Genomic DNA, 17,792 nt, shown 5'->3' with positions numbered 1-17,792 from the left:
CAGACTTGTTCAGGCCGAGCACGTGGCATTTCAGCGCCAAAAGAACACCTGAGCTCACTGGCCCACTCAACGCAAAACTAACACAGGAAGGAGACTACCTTACATTTACTAAGAAATAACTATACGATCGCGAGGCTGCATGTTGTGGTGCATCTACCTACGAGGGGGTTATCCTTTATTCCAAAACCGCAACAATATATATCTATATATATATATCTATATACGTATATCTATATATACGTATATCTATATATACGTATATCTATATATACGTATATCTATATATATACGTATATATATATATATACGTATATATATATATATGTATGTATATATATATATATATATATATATATATATATATATATGTTGCGGATTCGGGGGTCGGCGCTCCCCTTATCAAGGGGGGGGGGGGTTAATCCCCTTGTCCTTTAAGCTGACCGTCCCGAGTCCTGGAGCTATTACGTCACTTCTGGTCAGCGCTGAATAGGGTGGTAGGCCAAATTGTTCCTATTACCTAATTACCAGCGCCTTCCGGGAAGCGAGGAAATTAGCCCCGCCCGAGCCGCGGCGGTAATGGACACGCTGAGTGAAGCGAGCCACGACCCAGGCCTTTAACAAGAGCTAAACCCGATTCTGAGCGGTTCCTATCGTGCCACAGGTACTCAATTGGGAAAAGACTAAAACGATCGGATGGAGAGGAAACCAAAGTAAAGGCAGAACAAAGTGTGGTTTATTAATTATGTACAAAACCAAAGAGGAAACGAAAGGAATATACAAGGAAGAAGAAGAAGAAGCAGGACACAGGGCAGGCTTACCTATACAGTCTTAACTTACAACCCCGGACAAACAGACACACTCACATGGGATGGTAGCTGGTAGGGGGGGGGGGGGAAGGTCCAGGCAGATGTCCAGGCTCCTCGTCCCGGTCCCGACTCGTGCCGTGGTGGTGATGGACAAAGGCAGCAGGCCGGCAGCACGCCGCGTGTCGTCAACCACGAGCGGACGTTACATATATCAGGGGGGACTGGGATGCGGCGTACGTAATAAACGTATTTCGTGCCAAACGCTCTCTCTCTCCCGATCAATGTTCGTATCAAAAAGGGCAGTTCGTATCAAAGGGCAATCAGTGCCGCTCAATAACTCCTCGCGCAGTCCATGCAAAAAGGAGCCCGCCGAATGAAGTCCCGTAATCACGATGGTCCCCTGCGCAGTCCGTGTTCCCCGGCGAGTCCGTGCAAAAAGGAGTCCCCCAGCACAGTCCGTAAAAGGGCTTCGCGCTCATATAACGCGCTTAAAGATCAATCTGCGCGCTTGGAAACCACGCCCGCCAGCGAGCTCACCTCAGCCCTGGTTGGCTGGTAAGGGCTTACCGGCTCCGCCTTTGACGGCACGTTGACAAGCCACACCTTGTTCCCGGCGCTTCGCCCCCTTGTTCCTCGAGCTTGACCGCGTGGTTAATGGCTTTTGTTTGAGCAAACTTCAGCTCAACGCAGCGAACGCTGCTGGCAAGCAGAGGCGCGTAATAGAATTGGGAGAGAGAGGTTGGCAAAATGGCCGGAATGGATTGGGACCTATTCTTATTTAATTGATGCAACGCAGATTCAACTATTGGGAACACGGCCTTATCTGAAACACATAATAATGAAATAACTAAAGTTCCCATGGTGGCCTACGTGTTGCATATGGACTAACTATGGGTGCTACCTTTGACCTTTTAACGATGAGAATTATTTACAAGTATTTACACAAGTGGGGGTTTTAAAACCGCAACACTCCACCCTCCTTTCCTCCAGACCCGTCCCGGGCCGAAACAACTTTAACTTAGTGTGACACTTAGGTGTGGTTACCCTCTACTTTTAACCTCACCCTGAGTGCGACAGTTTTAACACTAAATATGTCCCACCTGCTGTGTTGCATCCTATCTAAATGACTCATGCCCACAGACTAACCGAATTGCGGAATTATTTTGAAACTACACATTTAGCCGGTGGGGAGCATTATTTACAGTAAATTTTACATTATTATTTAATTTATTTAATTTATTTATTTACAAGCATTATTTACACCAGTTATTTACAAACTGTCACCCAGGACCTGTCTTTTGTGGGAAGAGAAGCAGAACTTTTTGAAAAGAGGAAAATCACTGCACTGCACTGCACCGATACACCATACCCACATGCACCAATAAACAAAATGCACCAAAAGCACCATCCAAGCACCGAAATACAAAAATGCAGGAAAAGCACCAAGCATGAAAATGCACCAAAGCATGAAAATGCACAAAACACATTTCAAAAAATAATAAATGGTGTCTTCTTCTTTTCTGCTGGGCTGGCTGCTGGGCCGATGCTTCTGGCTGTCTTCTTGCTTGCTGCCTATTTAATAAAAAGAATTGCACCAACCGTGTCCGTCTTTTATTTATGGCCAGCAGGGCCAACTCAGGCGGTCCACCGCTGGGCATAGGTGCCACTTAAAACCATGGTCCGCAAACAAGATGCTGCTGGCAGCGATGGTCTGCTCCAGCCAAATGCCAGGCCACAGAACGTGTGGTCCATATGGTGGTGCCAGGCCATAGAACGTGTGGTCCATAAGTGGTGTACCAGTGCAGGCAGGCAGGCAGGCAGCAAGGGTGCGGGCGCACAACTGCAGCACCTGCACATTTTCCCTCGGGCACAAAATAACAAGGGTCCATGAGTGGGGAAGGAAGGACAAGCAGATCAGCGGGCAGGGGCGCAAGGGTACACATCAAAACAAGATAAAGCAGACATGAAGGGCGCGGGAGAGCGAGATGAGAAAGCTCGTCCCTAACCGTTCGTCACCCCCCATGTCACCTACCCTACCCTTGCCCTTACCCGTATTTACACAATTTACACCTCACAAATCCGTGGCTACCGTCTTGTCTTTCCCATTCCCTCTAATGCCAAATTCATCCCCAATCCCTCCTAAGGAGGAAGAGATGGAATTTCAACAATGTCTCACCCACGTCGAGATGCGTCTTTCATTCCAAATGTTTGCCAAAATATGTGGTGTGGAGTTTTATCACCCTAGGCGAGTGGATGTGGATGGTGCGAAGAGATTTTCATCCTAGCTATACTTCTAAATGACATTAACACTCTTTACTCTACCCGGGGTCTCACCCTACCAATCCATTGGTCATCATTACACTATGCGGTTCTAAAAACCAATTCCCATTGAACATACTGTGGTGCTCACCAATTTGGGGTCTCACTCCCCCGGTTTTTCCTTATGTGCCCTTGCACAATTTCAGGGCTGGGTCGTGTGGCTCACCAGCAGGTCCGCTCACCTGCACACCTCCGCCACTGCAGTTGCCACCCGAGCTTACCTAGCTCCTCACTAACCTAACCTGGGGAAGGCCCTCTGGCTCCCTTACACCACTAATGCCCCCTCTGGCATCGGGCTACCCGGGTCCTCTCCTTGGGATCCACGGGCCCCATTGAACTCTAATTGGCTCCCAGAGCCTACCTGCGGCCTCACCTGGCCGACAGACTACCAGTGGCAGAGTGCCCAACCAACCATTCTCACTAACAGGCCACACGCCCAGCCATTCCATACCACTCATGCACCAAACAAAACACTTCTTCCTACTACCTGCACCACAGATGTCAATCTCCAACCACAATTTACCTACTCCTCTACCTACTTTTAAACTACCCTCCCCGGGTACTCGTGAAGGGGTTTATCCTTCCCCCATCCACTCCTTCACACCATACACTCCACTCCACGTATTCCACACTCCTCATTCCACACTCCTCACTCCACACCATTCATTCCACTTTTGCACACACACACATCCTTCCTGAGCATTGCCTCATTTGCTCAGCACTACCGGGAACTTCCATTCCAATTCCTCATTTCCTCACCAGCACTTCAAGGAATCTCATTCATTCTCTCATTTAAACTATACCACAAACACACTGCATCATCTGGCTATCTATTTCCCCTCTAAAACTCATGCTCCCCGTCATCCCTTTATACTACTGCACATCCCACGTCATTATCATCCACCTAATCTGACTACGTCCCCACTACCTGTACAATTGTCACTACTTAAATCTTGGTCACCTATAGTCATCTCTAGTTTCTATCAATAACCTAGCCCTCCCTGGCTAGCTCTCGCCGCCAAACCCAAATAAAACTACAGCTCCTCTGCCCAAAGGATACGATGTGAGGGATGGTTGATCTACCATCCCTCTACACCGTATACCATTCGCCATTACTATCACTATTCCCGTCCACTATTCTGAGCCTCTCGTGCGGTAAATGCATGTTCACAGCCCGGCTTCGAAAAGCCGGCTATCCGTGCAGATGGTCAGTCCCCTGTTGGTTGGGTCCGTCCGGCATTTACGATTCTGGGGAGGAGGTTTTGTCGGGCCAAGGCTCCAAGCACCATCCCTACGCAGGGCCTTGCGCTCCCCAGCGCGATTGCCCAGCCTTGCCCTGCCGGAGCGCCACCACCACAAGGAGGCACCGCTCCGAACCCTCCTCCTTCCCCTCGAACCGGGCCGATCGCTTTGCCTAACAAAGCGCAGTACCGACCGTGCAGGGCGGAGCCCGGCCCGAATCTTGCACGGCACTCCGTGCAGGAGTGACGTGGCACCTATCCCGGCCGGCCCCCGCAGCACACAAAGCGCACCACGCCCCGAGAGCTCACGTCGGCTATAAGTCGGACTGATCGCTGCCCCGGTTAACGTCGATGCTCCCCTCGCATGCTCACACCACGCGTTCCTTTCTACACTTACAAAACGCGGCGCTCCAGCGCCTCCCATACATACCACACACTCCGTGCATTCTGTCACTGCACTCTCTCATGCACACCACCCAGGCACACTCACACACTCCATTACACACCTATCATGCGCACACCCTGGCGCACTCTCCCTCGGTACATACTCCGTACCACTCATGGGGGTGCACTCTTGCATCCACCCATTCAGCGCACACCTACCCATGGGTGTGCACTTCTGCATCCACCCAATAACGCGCTCTGGTGTGCTCTCCCGCACACTCCCTACAACCAACTCAGGTGTGCATCCTCGCACACGCTCCTCATCCATCCCAGGTGTGCATTCTCGCACACGCTCCTCATCCATCTCACTTGCTGTATCGCACTTCTCACTCTCACTCCCACACATACACTCCGTCGTGCATTCGCTTTCCCTTTCACACTCTGTAATGCACTCGCGCTCTGGCGCCATTCGCACACACGCGCCATTCTCTCTCACACAGTGCACCATGGACCTTCCACGAACGCCCGGGTGACGTCTGGATCCCAAGCGCGCGAAAAATCCTCTCGCGCTAAACACTTTTGCGCCAAATCTCTTAGCACCATATACAGCCGGCTTACCTTGGCGCTTCCTCTTCTTCGCTCCACCACCTGCAAACTTTCATTGCGGTTAATAAGTACAGCATCACGATGCGAATCCAGACTTTGTGTGCATTCCATCCCAATCTCTGATTTAATCTCTATGCCTGCCGTCTCTTGAATTCCAATTTCCACTATTGGTTCGATTTTCTCCTTAAGCTCGACGACCGCCGGCGCACGTAACATTTCCTCTACTTCGGCGGTCGCCGGCTTCCCCATACCCCTGGTCGCGATTTCTACCCCAGGCCACGTGACCATGCCTTGCTCAGCTTCGCTCAACTCGCGCTCCTCTAGCCGCGTTACCTCGTCGCATACGACTGCGCTCCTCCCGCTCAACTCGTGGTCTCCGTCCCTCTCAAATGCTCTTATTTCATACTTGGCTTTGTCCCTCACCAACCCCTCATTTATTTCCCGGGCTTGGCCATTTACGTCCTCCAACTGGCCCTCTAATCTGCTTCCGAATCCCCCCAATTTGCTTCATAACCCCCCAAATTTACTTTCTAACCCCCCAATTTGATCTCCCAATTGCTCCCTCATTCTATTTTCCATTCCCTCACTATCGGCCCTCATTTCTCCCATCTCCTTACTCAATCACCCAATTTGGCTTCCCAAATCATTTTTAAATCCGCCAATTTGGTTTCCCACTTCATTTCTCATTTCCTCAATTTGGTTTCCCCATTTATTCATTTCCCTGGTGGATTTGTCCATCTTTTCATCTATTTCTTTACTTTGCACCACGAAGCATGCCCTGATTTGCGCCATGAAGGCTTGCATGTCGCCCACCCCCATTTGCGCAGCGGGCACGGCCCCTGCCGCCATGTGCGAGGCGCCGCCATTTTGTGCGCCTGCAACCCCCGCTATCGTACCTTCTTCATTCTCCTCCATTTCTCCCACTTCCTCCCTGGGGTCCTGGGTTGACTCTACCTCTTCTTCTACCCCCTCATTCTCCTCCACCGGCATCCAATCACCTTGATTATCCATGGCACGATCCAATTTAGATGTTATAATAAAATTTCGGCCGCTCGTAATTTTTGACCAATTTTTTTTTCTTTTTTCCAGATGGTAGAAAATTTGGTTCGGGTCCAATCCCACTCCCAGACACCAATTGTTGCGGATTCGGGGGTCGGCACTCCCCTTATCAAGGGGAGGGGGGTTAATCCCCTTGTCCTTTAAGCTGGCCGTCCCGAGTCCTGGAGTTATTATGTCACTTCCGGTCAGCGCTGAATAGGGTGGTAGGCCAAATTGTTCCTATTACCTAATTACCAGCGCCTTCCGCGAAGTGAGGAAATGAGCCCCGCCCGAGCCGCGGCGGTAATGGACACGCCGAGCGAAGCGAGCCATGACCCAGGCCGTTAACAAGAACGAAACCCGATTCTGAGCGGTTCCTATCGTGCCACAGGTACTCAATTGGGAAAAGACTAAAACGAGCGGATGGAGAGGAAACCAGAGTAAAGGAAGAACAAAGTGTGGTTTATTAATTATGTACAAAACCAAAGAGGAAACGAAAGGAATATACAAGGAAGAAGAGAAGAAGAAGAAGAAGAAGAAGCAGGACACAGGGCAGGCTTACATATACAGTCTTAACTTACAACCCCGGACAAACAGACACACTCACACGGGATGGTAGCTGGTAGGGTGGGGGGGGGGGGGGGGGGAAGGTCCAGGCTCCTCGTCCGGTCCCGACTTGTGCCATGGTGGTGATGGACAAAGGCAGCAGGCCGGCAGCGCGCCGCGTGTCGTCGACCGCGAACGGACGTTACATATTTCGGGGGGGACTGGGATGCGGCGTACGTAATAAACGTATTTCGTGCCAAATGCTCCCTCTCTCCCGATCAATGTTCGTATCAAAAAGGGCAGTTCATATCAAAGGGCAATCAGCGCCGCTCAATAACTCCTCGCGCAGTCCGTGCAAAAGGAGCCCGCCGAATGAAGTCCCGTAATCACGATGGTCCCCTGCGCAGCCCGTGCGCAGTGCACGTTCCCCAGCGAGTCCGTGCACAAAGGAGTCCCCCAGCGCAGTCCGTAAAAGGGCTTCGTGCTCGCGCTTATATAACGCGCTTAAAGATCAATCCGCGCGCTTGGAAACCACGCCCGCCAGCGAGCTCACCTCAGCCCTGGTTGGCTGGTACGGGCTTACCGGCTCCGCCTTTGACGGCTCGTTGACAAGCCACACCTTGTTCCCGGCGCTCTGCCCCCTTCTTCCTCGAGCTTGACCGCGTGGTTAATGGCGTTTGTTTTAGCAAACTTCAGCTCAACGCAGCGAACGCTGCTGGCAAGCAGAGGCGCGTAATATAATTGGGAGAGTGAGGTTGGCAAAATGGTCGGAATGGATTGGGACCTATTCTTATTTAATTGATGCAAAGCAGATTCAACTATTGGGAACATGGCCTTATCTGAAACACATAATAATGAAATAACTAAAGTTCCTATGGTGGCCTACGTGTTGCATATGGACTAACTATGGGTGCTACCTTCGACCTTTTAACGATGAGAATTATTTACAAGTATTTACACAAGTGGGGGTTCTAAAACCGCAACAATATATATATATATATAAATGTGTGTGTATATATAAATGTGTGTGTATATATAAATGTGTGTGTATATATAAATGTGTGTGTATATATAAATGTGTGTGTATATATAAATGTGTGTGTATATATATATATATATATATATATATATATATATATATATATGTATATATATAAATATATATATATATATATATATATATATCGGTTTTGTCACTACTTAAACTATACCAAAAACTATACCACAGAGTATATATATATACAGTGGAACCTTGACTTACGAGTTTAATCCGTTCCGTGACCGAGCTCGTAAGTCAAATTGCTCGTATCTCAAATCAAATTTCCCCATTGAAATGCATTGAAATGCTATTAATCCGTTCCAGCCCGCCAAAAACCACACCAATTTTTTTTTAAATATACAGTATATATAAAAATATCTCGCGCTTTATATTTCACCTGTATGCAGCATACAAGTTGGCAGGATGGCCTGGACTGGAGGTACGCACACTTGACTCTAAAGTCTAAACTGTCCAGCCTGGGTTTGAATCCCGAGCCAGCTATAACCTGTCATGGGTGAATCACAGGCAGGGTGATTCATCAATGGGTGTACCGCTAAACTGGGCGCCCCGTTTGCGTCCCATTAGTTGTTGGATGTTAAGGATCTCACCGTGTTTTCCACAAAGAGAAGGCGAGCTATCGCCGGCACTCTGAACAAGTTGACGGCAGAGATACTGTACTTGCACGGCATGATAACCACGTGTCGCACGCTCTCTTGTCATGGTCCACAAGATTATCACAGAGAGGTGCAGCTTCCAGCGTTTCGAGATCTGATCCAGGCCTATCCAACGAGACCGGTCCCAGCGTTCTAGGCCCGGTGGTTGTCTCAGACGGACCCGACAACGGCAGTGTTCGTTTTAACTCGATTCGATTCGAGCGCCGACGTGCCGGCGAACAAAACCGGTCATATCTTTTGAACGCGTGGCTCGATTTTTACAAAATAAACTTTTTCTTGAAGGTCTGAACCGTGCGCTCAAAACGATACCGAGTTTGACCCTGAGAGAGCCGTTTTGCGCCGGCAAAGGCGCCTTGTGTGACGTGAGGACCACGTCGTGCTGCATAGATTATTATCATAAATTATTATCATATCATTATCGGCGGCGTTATATATCATTAGCGCTATACGACAGAGATACTGTACGTGCACGGCAAGATAACCACGTGACCGGAGCCCACCTGGCGGCGTAAACTCAAAATAACCGAAATGCGAAATCTAAAATGCAGCGCTATACTACGACAGAGATACTGTACGTGCACGGCAAGATAACCACGTGACCGGGTGGCGAAAGCTCGTAACTCGGATCTCGGCTCACATCTCAAAGCAATAAACTGCCAGAGTGACGGCTCGTATCTCGAAAAACTCGTAAGTTGGGGCACTCGTAAGTCGAGGTTCCACTGTATATATATATATATATATATATATATATATATATATATATACATATATATATATATATGTATATATATATATATATATATATATATGTATATATATATATATATATATATATATATATATATATATATATATATATATATATATATATATATATATATGTAATTGAATATAAATGTATAACCCTCAGACCCTGCTATTTGTGGGGCGTACGTTCCTGGAAAATCCGTGAATAGTAAAACCACGAATAGCAGGGCATTGTTTCAATGGAAAAAGGGGGGATAGGTTCCCGAGTCGCGAAAATCCATGAATAGAGAGGACCAAACCACAAATGGCAAGGCAAAATCCGCGAATTGTAAGGCAAATCCAGAGAATGTCAACAATAATCCATGAAGGTCGATGAAAGTCCCGCAAATGGCGAGGCAAATCCCGCGAATGTCAACGATAATCCGCGAAGGTCGATGAAAATCCCGCTCCTGAAAAAACCACGAATTCTCGGAACACGGCCGCGAATAGGGGGGGAAAAAACCGCTATTCCGCAGAACACGGCCGTGAATGGAAAACAAAATCGCGAATTAGCAGGACACTTTTCCACGAATAGAGAAACAGGTCACATTTTATCACCCACGAATACGCGAATAGCAGGGTCCGACAGTATATATATACTTTTTTTTTAAACACACATTTCTGTCTGTCTCCCTGTCCCCCTCCCTCTTCTCATCTATCTATCTATCTATCTATCTCTCTCTCTCTCTCTCTCTCTCTCTCTCTCTCTCTCTCTCTCTCTCTCTCTCTCTCTCTCACATCAATGATGCAACCAGCAGCCATCGGCTGCATACAAAATAATAACCTTTTGAAGTCCATGAAATAATTTAAATTGATAAAGTAACTTACATTTTTCCAGTCACTGGGGAAGGGGTACTTTTGATCGTCATACAGAAATCGTATTTGACTCCGATTCATTAATAACAAACGACATAGATACTGTTGAAACCCACGCACACAAATATGCAAAACGAAATATTGCAAGAAGGGGAAATCTGATCAATTTGAGCATGGCAACTCACACAACCATTGTGAACCTTTATCTTCCTTTCCAGCGTGAGTCTCTGAACAAAGTCTCTTTGCCCTGCAGAATAACAGGTGGCAAACACGATAAAAGTTGACATTGTTATAACTACAGTAGCTACATATAATGTTGAACTTTAATTACTTAATGCTCCACTAAAAACAAAAAAAAAACCTTCCTCTTCAGCAGCACGTGAATAACTCTAAGATTCAATACATCCACACAACGTAATTCGAGACCAAAAAATCGGTGCTGCTGAAGCAGTTTCTTGGCAGGGAATATGCCGGGTGTTTGGCCATTGCCTTCTCATTGGGAGTGAGGGAATACGTTTGGAATCTGGCCTGGGTGGAGGCATAACATGACTCCGCCGACCAAACAAGTGCTAGCGGATGGGTCAATTAGCTTAATGGCGTTTCTGAAATGGCACAGTCCATTATGGGACACTTTCTCAATGTAATAAAAGATTTATTGCATCCATAAATACTGTTAAGACCCACACAGTACAACTTCTATTATGTATGAATGTTGCCAAGTAAAAGAGACCACGAAACAAGTGGCTTATTAACACAGGGTCGTTAACATCAATTAAAGCAGAATTTAAAGTTTAAGTTGCAGAAGCAATTCATTACAAGACCATTGAATGGCATATATTGCTGGACGCATCACAGAGATCATATTCCTTTGCGATGAATTTTAAAAGGTTACTCCGAGAAAACAGACACAGCAGGTTCTTGCCATTTTTGAAACGGCATAGCAACAGTATCCCAACGGAGATATTTTTGTTACTACTGGTGTCACGTTTCATTGGTTGTCACCGTGCATTTCTGACTTGAAACGCATTGTGCTATTACCAAGCAGAGGAGCAGAAGGCCATACGACTCTGTAGTGTTGTGTACCAATTATTGATATTTACAAGGGATGGCAATTTTTTGGGATACGGTCATGGCTCATGGAAGAGATAGAACACAGAACGGATCATGACACAACATAACAAAAGGAACAGCAGGAAAAGAGGGAAATGCCAACAGCAGGGCGAAGGGAGAAAGTAGATGGAGACTGACAAACAAGGGATGCAGGTAACAATGAGGTGTAGGGGAGAACGCATGGGTGGGCAAGATGGATACAGAAGCAAAATTTTGGGAGGGTGGGGGGGGGGTTTGGATTAACAAGTGTAGAAAATATCATGGTTTTGGATAGGGTATGATTTGAGATGGTAGTGAACAGCTATCTTGAAGACCTGGAGGGAAGAATGCGATTGAAGACCATGTGGAATTTGGTTCCATTCTACAAAAGACTAAAAAAAAGAAGAAGAAGACAATAAAGGAACAAATGGGTGGAAATGAGCAGTGGTTCTGGATTTAGGCAGTTTCACTAGGCGAGGGTTGCTGGTGGACAGCGTGCATCCTACGGATACTTGGTGGGGAAGGTAGGGTGGGGGGGATGGGGTTGGGGGTGGGGGGAAGGAAAGGCAAAGCACAAAGAGGGCAGAAGATGCAAGACGATAGAGGTGGTGAAGAAAGACGGGAAACGGGAGACAAACGACCTGTCGACGATGGTGGAGTAATAGGGCCATGGACCTCGTTTCATCACGAGAGATTCCAATGATCTTGAAAGCCTTGGTTTCCACATAATCAAACTGAGCAAGGTGTGAGGCAGAAGAGCCAGTTCAGAGTGACTAACATTACTCCCTCAAGCTATGGATGAAAACCTTGTGGGTGGATAGGAGCCCAGGTGTGCCAAGGAAGGACTTTGCATGACGGAAGATCTGGCTTTATTTTGTTGGCATCTGGCTTTGGAGGCCTACTTTAAAATGTGGACTGCTCAAGAGAGATCATGGCTGAGAGTGAAACCCAATAGTTTGAATGACTGAGCCTCTTTGAGAAAGTTGTTGAGAAAGTATGTGGGAGGGTTTTCGGAACAGTCCTTTCAAAGAGATAAAGAGTGAGTGTGTGGGATTTCTCCAGGTTAACAGACATATTCCAAGTGTTTGACCAGTTTGTGATTTCTTTTCAAGGTCTGAAGAGAGGAAATGAGCTGCTGCTTGTTTGTCTGAAGGATGAGGGATGTCATGGCAGAGGGTGGAATCATTAGCGAAGTGATAAAGGATTTTCCAGAGAGTCAGAGATCATTGATGAAGATTAGGAATAGGATGGGGCCTGGACTACTGCCTGGGGAACTCCATCCTTGACAGGGAGAGGAGAGGAAAGGATTCCGTTGAAAGCCACACTTTGGCTATGAGAGTAGATTCCAAGTCAGTAATCCAAGAGTGGAGTTTGACTTGGATTCCATAGGCAGACAGTATAGAGCAAGGCAGGGTGACAGATTGTATCGAATGCTCAAGATATGTCGAGAGAGACGGCCCTGATCTCATGTCTGATATTGAGGGCTTCTATCCATTGTTGGGAGAGTAGAAGCAGCATCATCAAGTTAGAGTGACCAGGTCTGAATCTGAATTGATGATCTAAGATGAGGTTGTTGGAAAAAAGGAATGTCAACTGCGATGATGGATTCCATGACCTTGCTGATGATTGGAAGTAAGCTAATTGGGCTGTAGTTGAGGGGATAGGTTTTTGCACCTTTTTATGTAATGCTGTGATGTTGGTTGTTTTCCAAGCAGATGGAAGATGACCGATGGTAAATGACAGGGTGAAAAAGGGCAGAGAGAAGTTGTGCAGGAGCAGGTTTTTAGGACACATGAACTGATGTTGTCCAATCCTGTTGCAGAGTCAGTCGAAGGTTGCCAGAAACTTTTCCACCTTCTCAGGTGCAAAAGACACAGAATCCAGGAGCTGTTGGGTACGACTGGGGAGGGGTGGGGGGAGAGGGAGGGGCTTGGGCACAAGATTCTGAAGCAGACACAAAATTGAGGCATTTAGCCTTCTCATGAGCGGAGTCGGCTGTGATGCCATTTGAAGTGAGGGAAGGCATCTAAGGGGAGCATACACCAGAGACAGACTTAACAAGGTGTCACTGGGTTTTAGAGGAGGGAGACGAGTTTGAAAGTTAATTCTTGTGGTTGGACAGATGTTCTTTTCTGGTTCTCCTGAGAGTAGACACACACTTATTGTGGGGCATGTGGAATGATCTTAGGTTGCCTTTGATTGGATTTGCCTTCCAGGAGGAGAATGCAAGTTACTTTAAGGCAACTGCCTCTCCACAGGATTCAGAGTACCAAGGGCAGGAGAATGAATGAATGAATGATCGTTTTAAGGCCATTTTTCCCCGCTAGAGCGAGGGTTAGCCTTGCGGGCCCCATGACAATCATGGTTCCCTGTTTGAGGCAATGTTTTTATGGCCGGATGCCCTTCCTGACGCCAACCCTTGGTCACGTTTAGGGCAGGAGAATGAACAAGATAATTAAAGACGAGATGGGATTAATCTGTGCATTTGACAGAGGTTTCCGTGGAAGAATTCCCAGACTGAATTAATATCAGGGGCGGTAGATATAGGAGACTAGTCGTGTCGTGCGTTGGCTGCTTGCAGAACCTGCCCATTTAGCTGAGCGAATTGCCAGACATTCTGGAGCCGAGGCTGTTCTTTGAGAATGGCCAGAGAGATGTTGACCTTCACAAGCACATGACCAGATGAGCCAATTGGGGCAGAGGACAAGCAAGATACATTGGTGGGAAAATTGATTATCACCAAATCCTGAAGGGAAGATTTGCCATTGTGAGAAATCCGGGTAGGAAAATTCACAGATCGAGTCAGTCCCATGGAGTCAAAGAAATCCTTTGCAGAGTGCCATGGCTGGTGAGAGAGGTACCAACACCCAGCCAATTAGCATGATGACAATTGAAATCACCACATACGAGGAAGAGAGATTTGGGATGAGTGGTTAAATTTGTCGTCTGAGACCAACTCTATATCGTCTGAGAGAGACATGAAAATGGAGGCATCACTGTTGGGAGGATGGTATACCACATAGAAAAACATGAGGTGGGAGCAGAGGGGAAGTTGCAGCCAGAGGAACTCCTGGGGTTTTGGAGGTGCAAGGGCAGTACACGGAGAGTGGCATATGGAGTTCATGATGTACAGTGCAATTCCACAACCAGTATTTTAAAACAATTCTCCATTTTGGAATTGCTATATGAGCATTTTGACATTTATATCCCGAGCATGTCATGAGCTAAACTAAAGTTGATTTGGCAAGCTAGAAACTAAGTGATGTAATTATAATTGCAAAATTTGTTTTCCACACAACTTCCTTATTGATTTGGATACTTTCTCTGATATAGTGGAATCAGTGGTGCAATTGTACTGCCAGCCATTGCATTCCACTCTGACATTTTGTGCTCCAACTCCTACCAGGTGCTGTACACCATGAGCAACCTCATCAACAAGGCCCCAAGGATACAGGATTCATACCCAGAAGCCTGCACAACTGCTAAATTATAACCCTTATTAAGAAATTATTATTGCATAAAATAAAGCAAAAGTGTCTTGAATGCTTCCTACTCAAAGCGACACTCGCTTGTAACTACCATGCTGCACGATTTGCTAAAGTATCGCAAGACAAAATACTCATTCACATTGACAAAAAAGCCCTCCCACAATATGGCCAGAATTATTCATGGCCTCTTGAGAAGGACCTTCCGAATAGTGAAAAGCTCAGAAATGTGTCGGAATGGCATAAACGATGAATCTATAAAACCCATTTGTGGCTTATTTGAAATGTACAAGTATATATTCTAGAGGTTTCAAACATGAAAAAAACAATCAAACTATTTCCGTTAGATAATACAACGTGCATGAACACCTACAGTGGGGTGAGAGAGTCAATGGATACAATTTCAGAACTTTTTTTATTTTCTGCATTAATATTTCATTGGTTCACGGTCAAAGGAAAGTCCTTTCTTAAAAGGGTTCTGTAATCTTTGCTGTGATTGCTTCAGCTGTGCTGGATCTTTTCAGAGCCTTAAGTGGTTGAGGACAAAAACATTGGTAAAGTAATCCTTCAAAATCTTGTGCTTTGGAGTTGGACATTTCTGCTTGAGGATCTTTCTCCACATATCAAACCAAAATTTTCTCCTTGGTGAACGGAGGCGAGCGATTACATTTAAGGGAAATAAATCGATATGAGCAATAAGACCAAAAGTTGTTTGATCTAATAAATTCACAGGAGTTTATTTGTCAACTTAAGTAATAATGAACACAGGAGAATACAACATTAGAGACAAAAATGAAACAAAACAATACAGAACACTACTGAAAGAATGTATGTACACGAATAGACATTTTATGGTGTGGGTTGAGAGTGGAGGGACGAGACTAAGAGGGAGAGGCAGGCCTTTGCATCTCAGATGGACTGCTCAAATAATTTGTGGGTTTATTTGGCTCAAAGGCCAAATAAATAAATAAAAACAAAGGAAATTATGGAAGCATTCCACTTTTTTAAACCAAATGTGAACCAAACTCCACCTTCTCTTCAATCTCATTCTTCACTCCAGGTCTTCAAGACAGCTGTTCACCATCATCTCAGATTGTCCCTGATCCAAAACCACGATCTTTTCTACCTTCGCTAACCCACCACCCCACCTCAAGCCCTCCTCCTTCCAAATTTCCAACTTTTCCCTCCTGAGAGTTAGTTTCCATCTGTATCAATCTTGTCCACCCCATGAGTCCCAGCCATTCCTCCCACACCAATTTTTTGTCCAAGTCTCCCTCTATCTTGTCCTTCAACTCTACTGTTGGTGTCCTCCCTCTCTCTACTGTTATTTTTGTCTTGTTACATTCTGATCTGTTCAGAGTACTAGCTCTTCCACGTGCTTTGACTCTCCATGCAAAAAAGGGCGAGCGACAAATTACTCGCCCCAAATGAACGCAAGATGAGTATAAGGTGCGCGCGAGCAATCACTCGCCATTCATGACGAGCTCCGACAAGGAACACAGTGCTGCCTCACCACCTGATTAAGTCCCTCATCCTCCCCAAATCTCCAGGCTTTGGCATGTAATCTCTTCTCCTATTATTTGTGAATGCAGTACTGAGTACTCGTTTATTTTTCTGCTCTTTTGATGGATGACAGGTAAGTGTAATTTTCAGTGTAAGTATGACAGTGTAAATGTAACTGTGTAATTTTCCATTCTTTTTGGACAAATAATTAATTGCCATTTCAATTTAATATGAAGGGAAATAATCTCCTTGTTGCCACCATATACTCATGGTTTTCCTTTGGGGTCAACCATTTCTTATGGGGGGGTTGGGCCGGGGGGGGGGGGGTACTTGAAGTACTTTGAACTGTGATATAGGTAAGGTCCAAATATACCACTGAATATGTCAGGATAGAAACTTCCCGAAAGCTGCACTAAAAAAATGTCTAAAACAAATGTCCACTTTTACATTATGGGGTATTATGTGTAGATCAGTGACAAAAAAAATCTCAATTTAATCCATTTAAAGTTCAGGCTGTAACACAACAAAGAGTGAAAAGGTCAAGGGGTGTGAATACTTTCTGAAGGCACTGTACACAAGATCTGTACCTGCATTTCAAGCATCATGAACTTTATGTTCAACCTGATGGAACAGTTAGCTTGGACAAAGCCTCAATTTTTCTTTCAAATATCAGTTGGAAGAAATGGCATCTGCAAAGTTCAAAATAATGGTCTTCAAGCATAAAATTAACAAGGGGGATTTATATACTTTGCTCTGGACATGAATTATCAAAAAAGAAAAGTCTATCGTGTTGGATTGATCTGGTTAACTAGGGCTACCATAGGTCCGGTTTTTCCCAGACATGTCCTCCTTTGCCCTCCCCCGGGCATAACCTTCTCCCCCCCTCCACCTCCCAGAGATGTCCTCCTCCCCCCCCCCCCCCTCGACATGTCCTCCTTTTCGGTCCTTAAATATTTATGTGGCTGGGTTTTATAAAATATCTACAAATGTCTGGGTTTTTTCCACTTTTCTTGATTTTGCATTTTCAAAGGGATAAATTTTAAGATTCGGGATACGTTTTTTTAAAACCTTATTTGGATGGTTAAACCATTTTTGTACATTTTCTTATGGTGATAAAATGCAGTAATGTGATGTTTGGACCAGGACAGCAAGCCTGTAATACTCCGTCATGGCACAATGGACACGTTCAAACATCACGTGTCCACTTCTTGTCCAACCTCGCAGTGATTAGTCCAGCGGCGTGCTCAGTCGGTGTATTTTTCCGAGTCCCTACCATTACACCGTAAACATTTGTTTGATTTTCTTCTTTACAATGCCAAATGGAAAGAGTAAATTCTCTGCAGAACTAAAGACAAAATTGCCGTGTTTTCGAAGTGGTCGAGAATAATGGGAACCGAGTGCTTGGTACGTTGAGCTGGTACATACAGGTCTGTGGCAAATCGAGGTGCTATTGATTTGCA

The 17,792-nt window shown here is 45.9% G+C and overlaps 1 protein-coding gene across 2 annotated transcripts in view; it reads right to left on the bottom strand.

The window, feature by feature from the left end:
* Window positions 1-17,792, bottom strand: part of DCAF6 (DDB1 and CUL4 associated factor 6) — a 140,282-nt gene that overhangs the window by 121,364 nt on the left and 1,126 nt on the right. For both annotated transcript variants that reach the window (XM_068106285.2, XM_068106287.2), the window contains exon 2: window positions 10,441-10,502. In XM_068106285.2, the coding sequence (XP_067962386.2) occupies window positions 10,441-10,502 (62 nt within the window). The remainder of the gene's footprint in view (window positions 1-10,440; window positions 10,503-17,792) is intronic.

The sequence above is a fragment of the Myxine glutinosa genome, chromosome 2 (genome assembly GCF_964187855.1).
Source record: "Myxine glutinosa chromosome 2, kmMyxGlut1.1, whole genome shotgun sequence".
NCBI classification, from domain to species: Eukaryota; Metazoa; Chordata; class Myxini; order Myxiniformes; family Myxinidae; genus Myxine; species Myxine glutinosa.
This window is presented reverse-complemented; position numbering and strand designations above follow the sequence as displayed.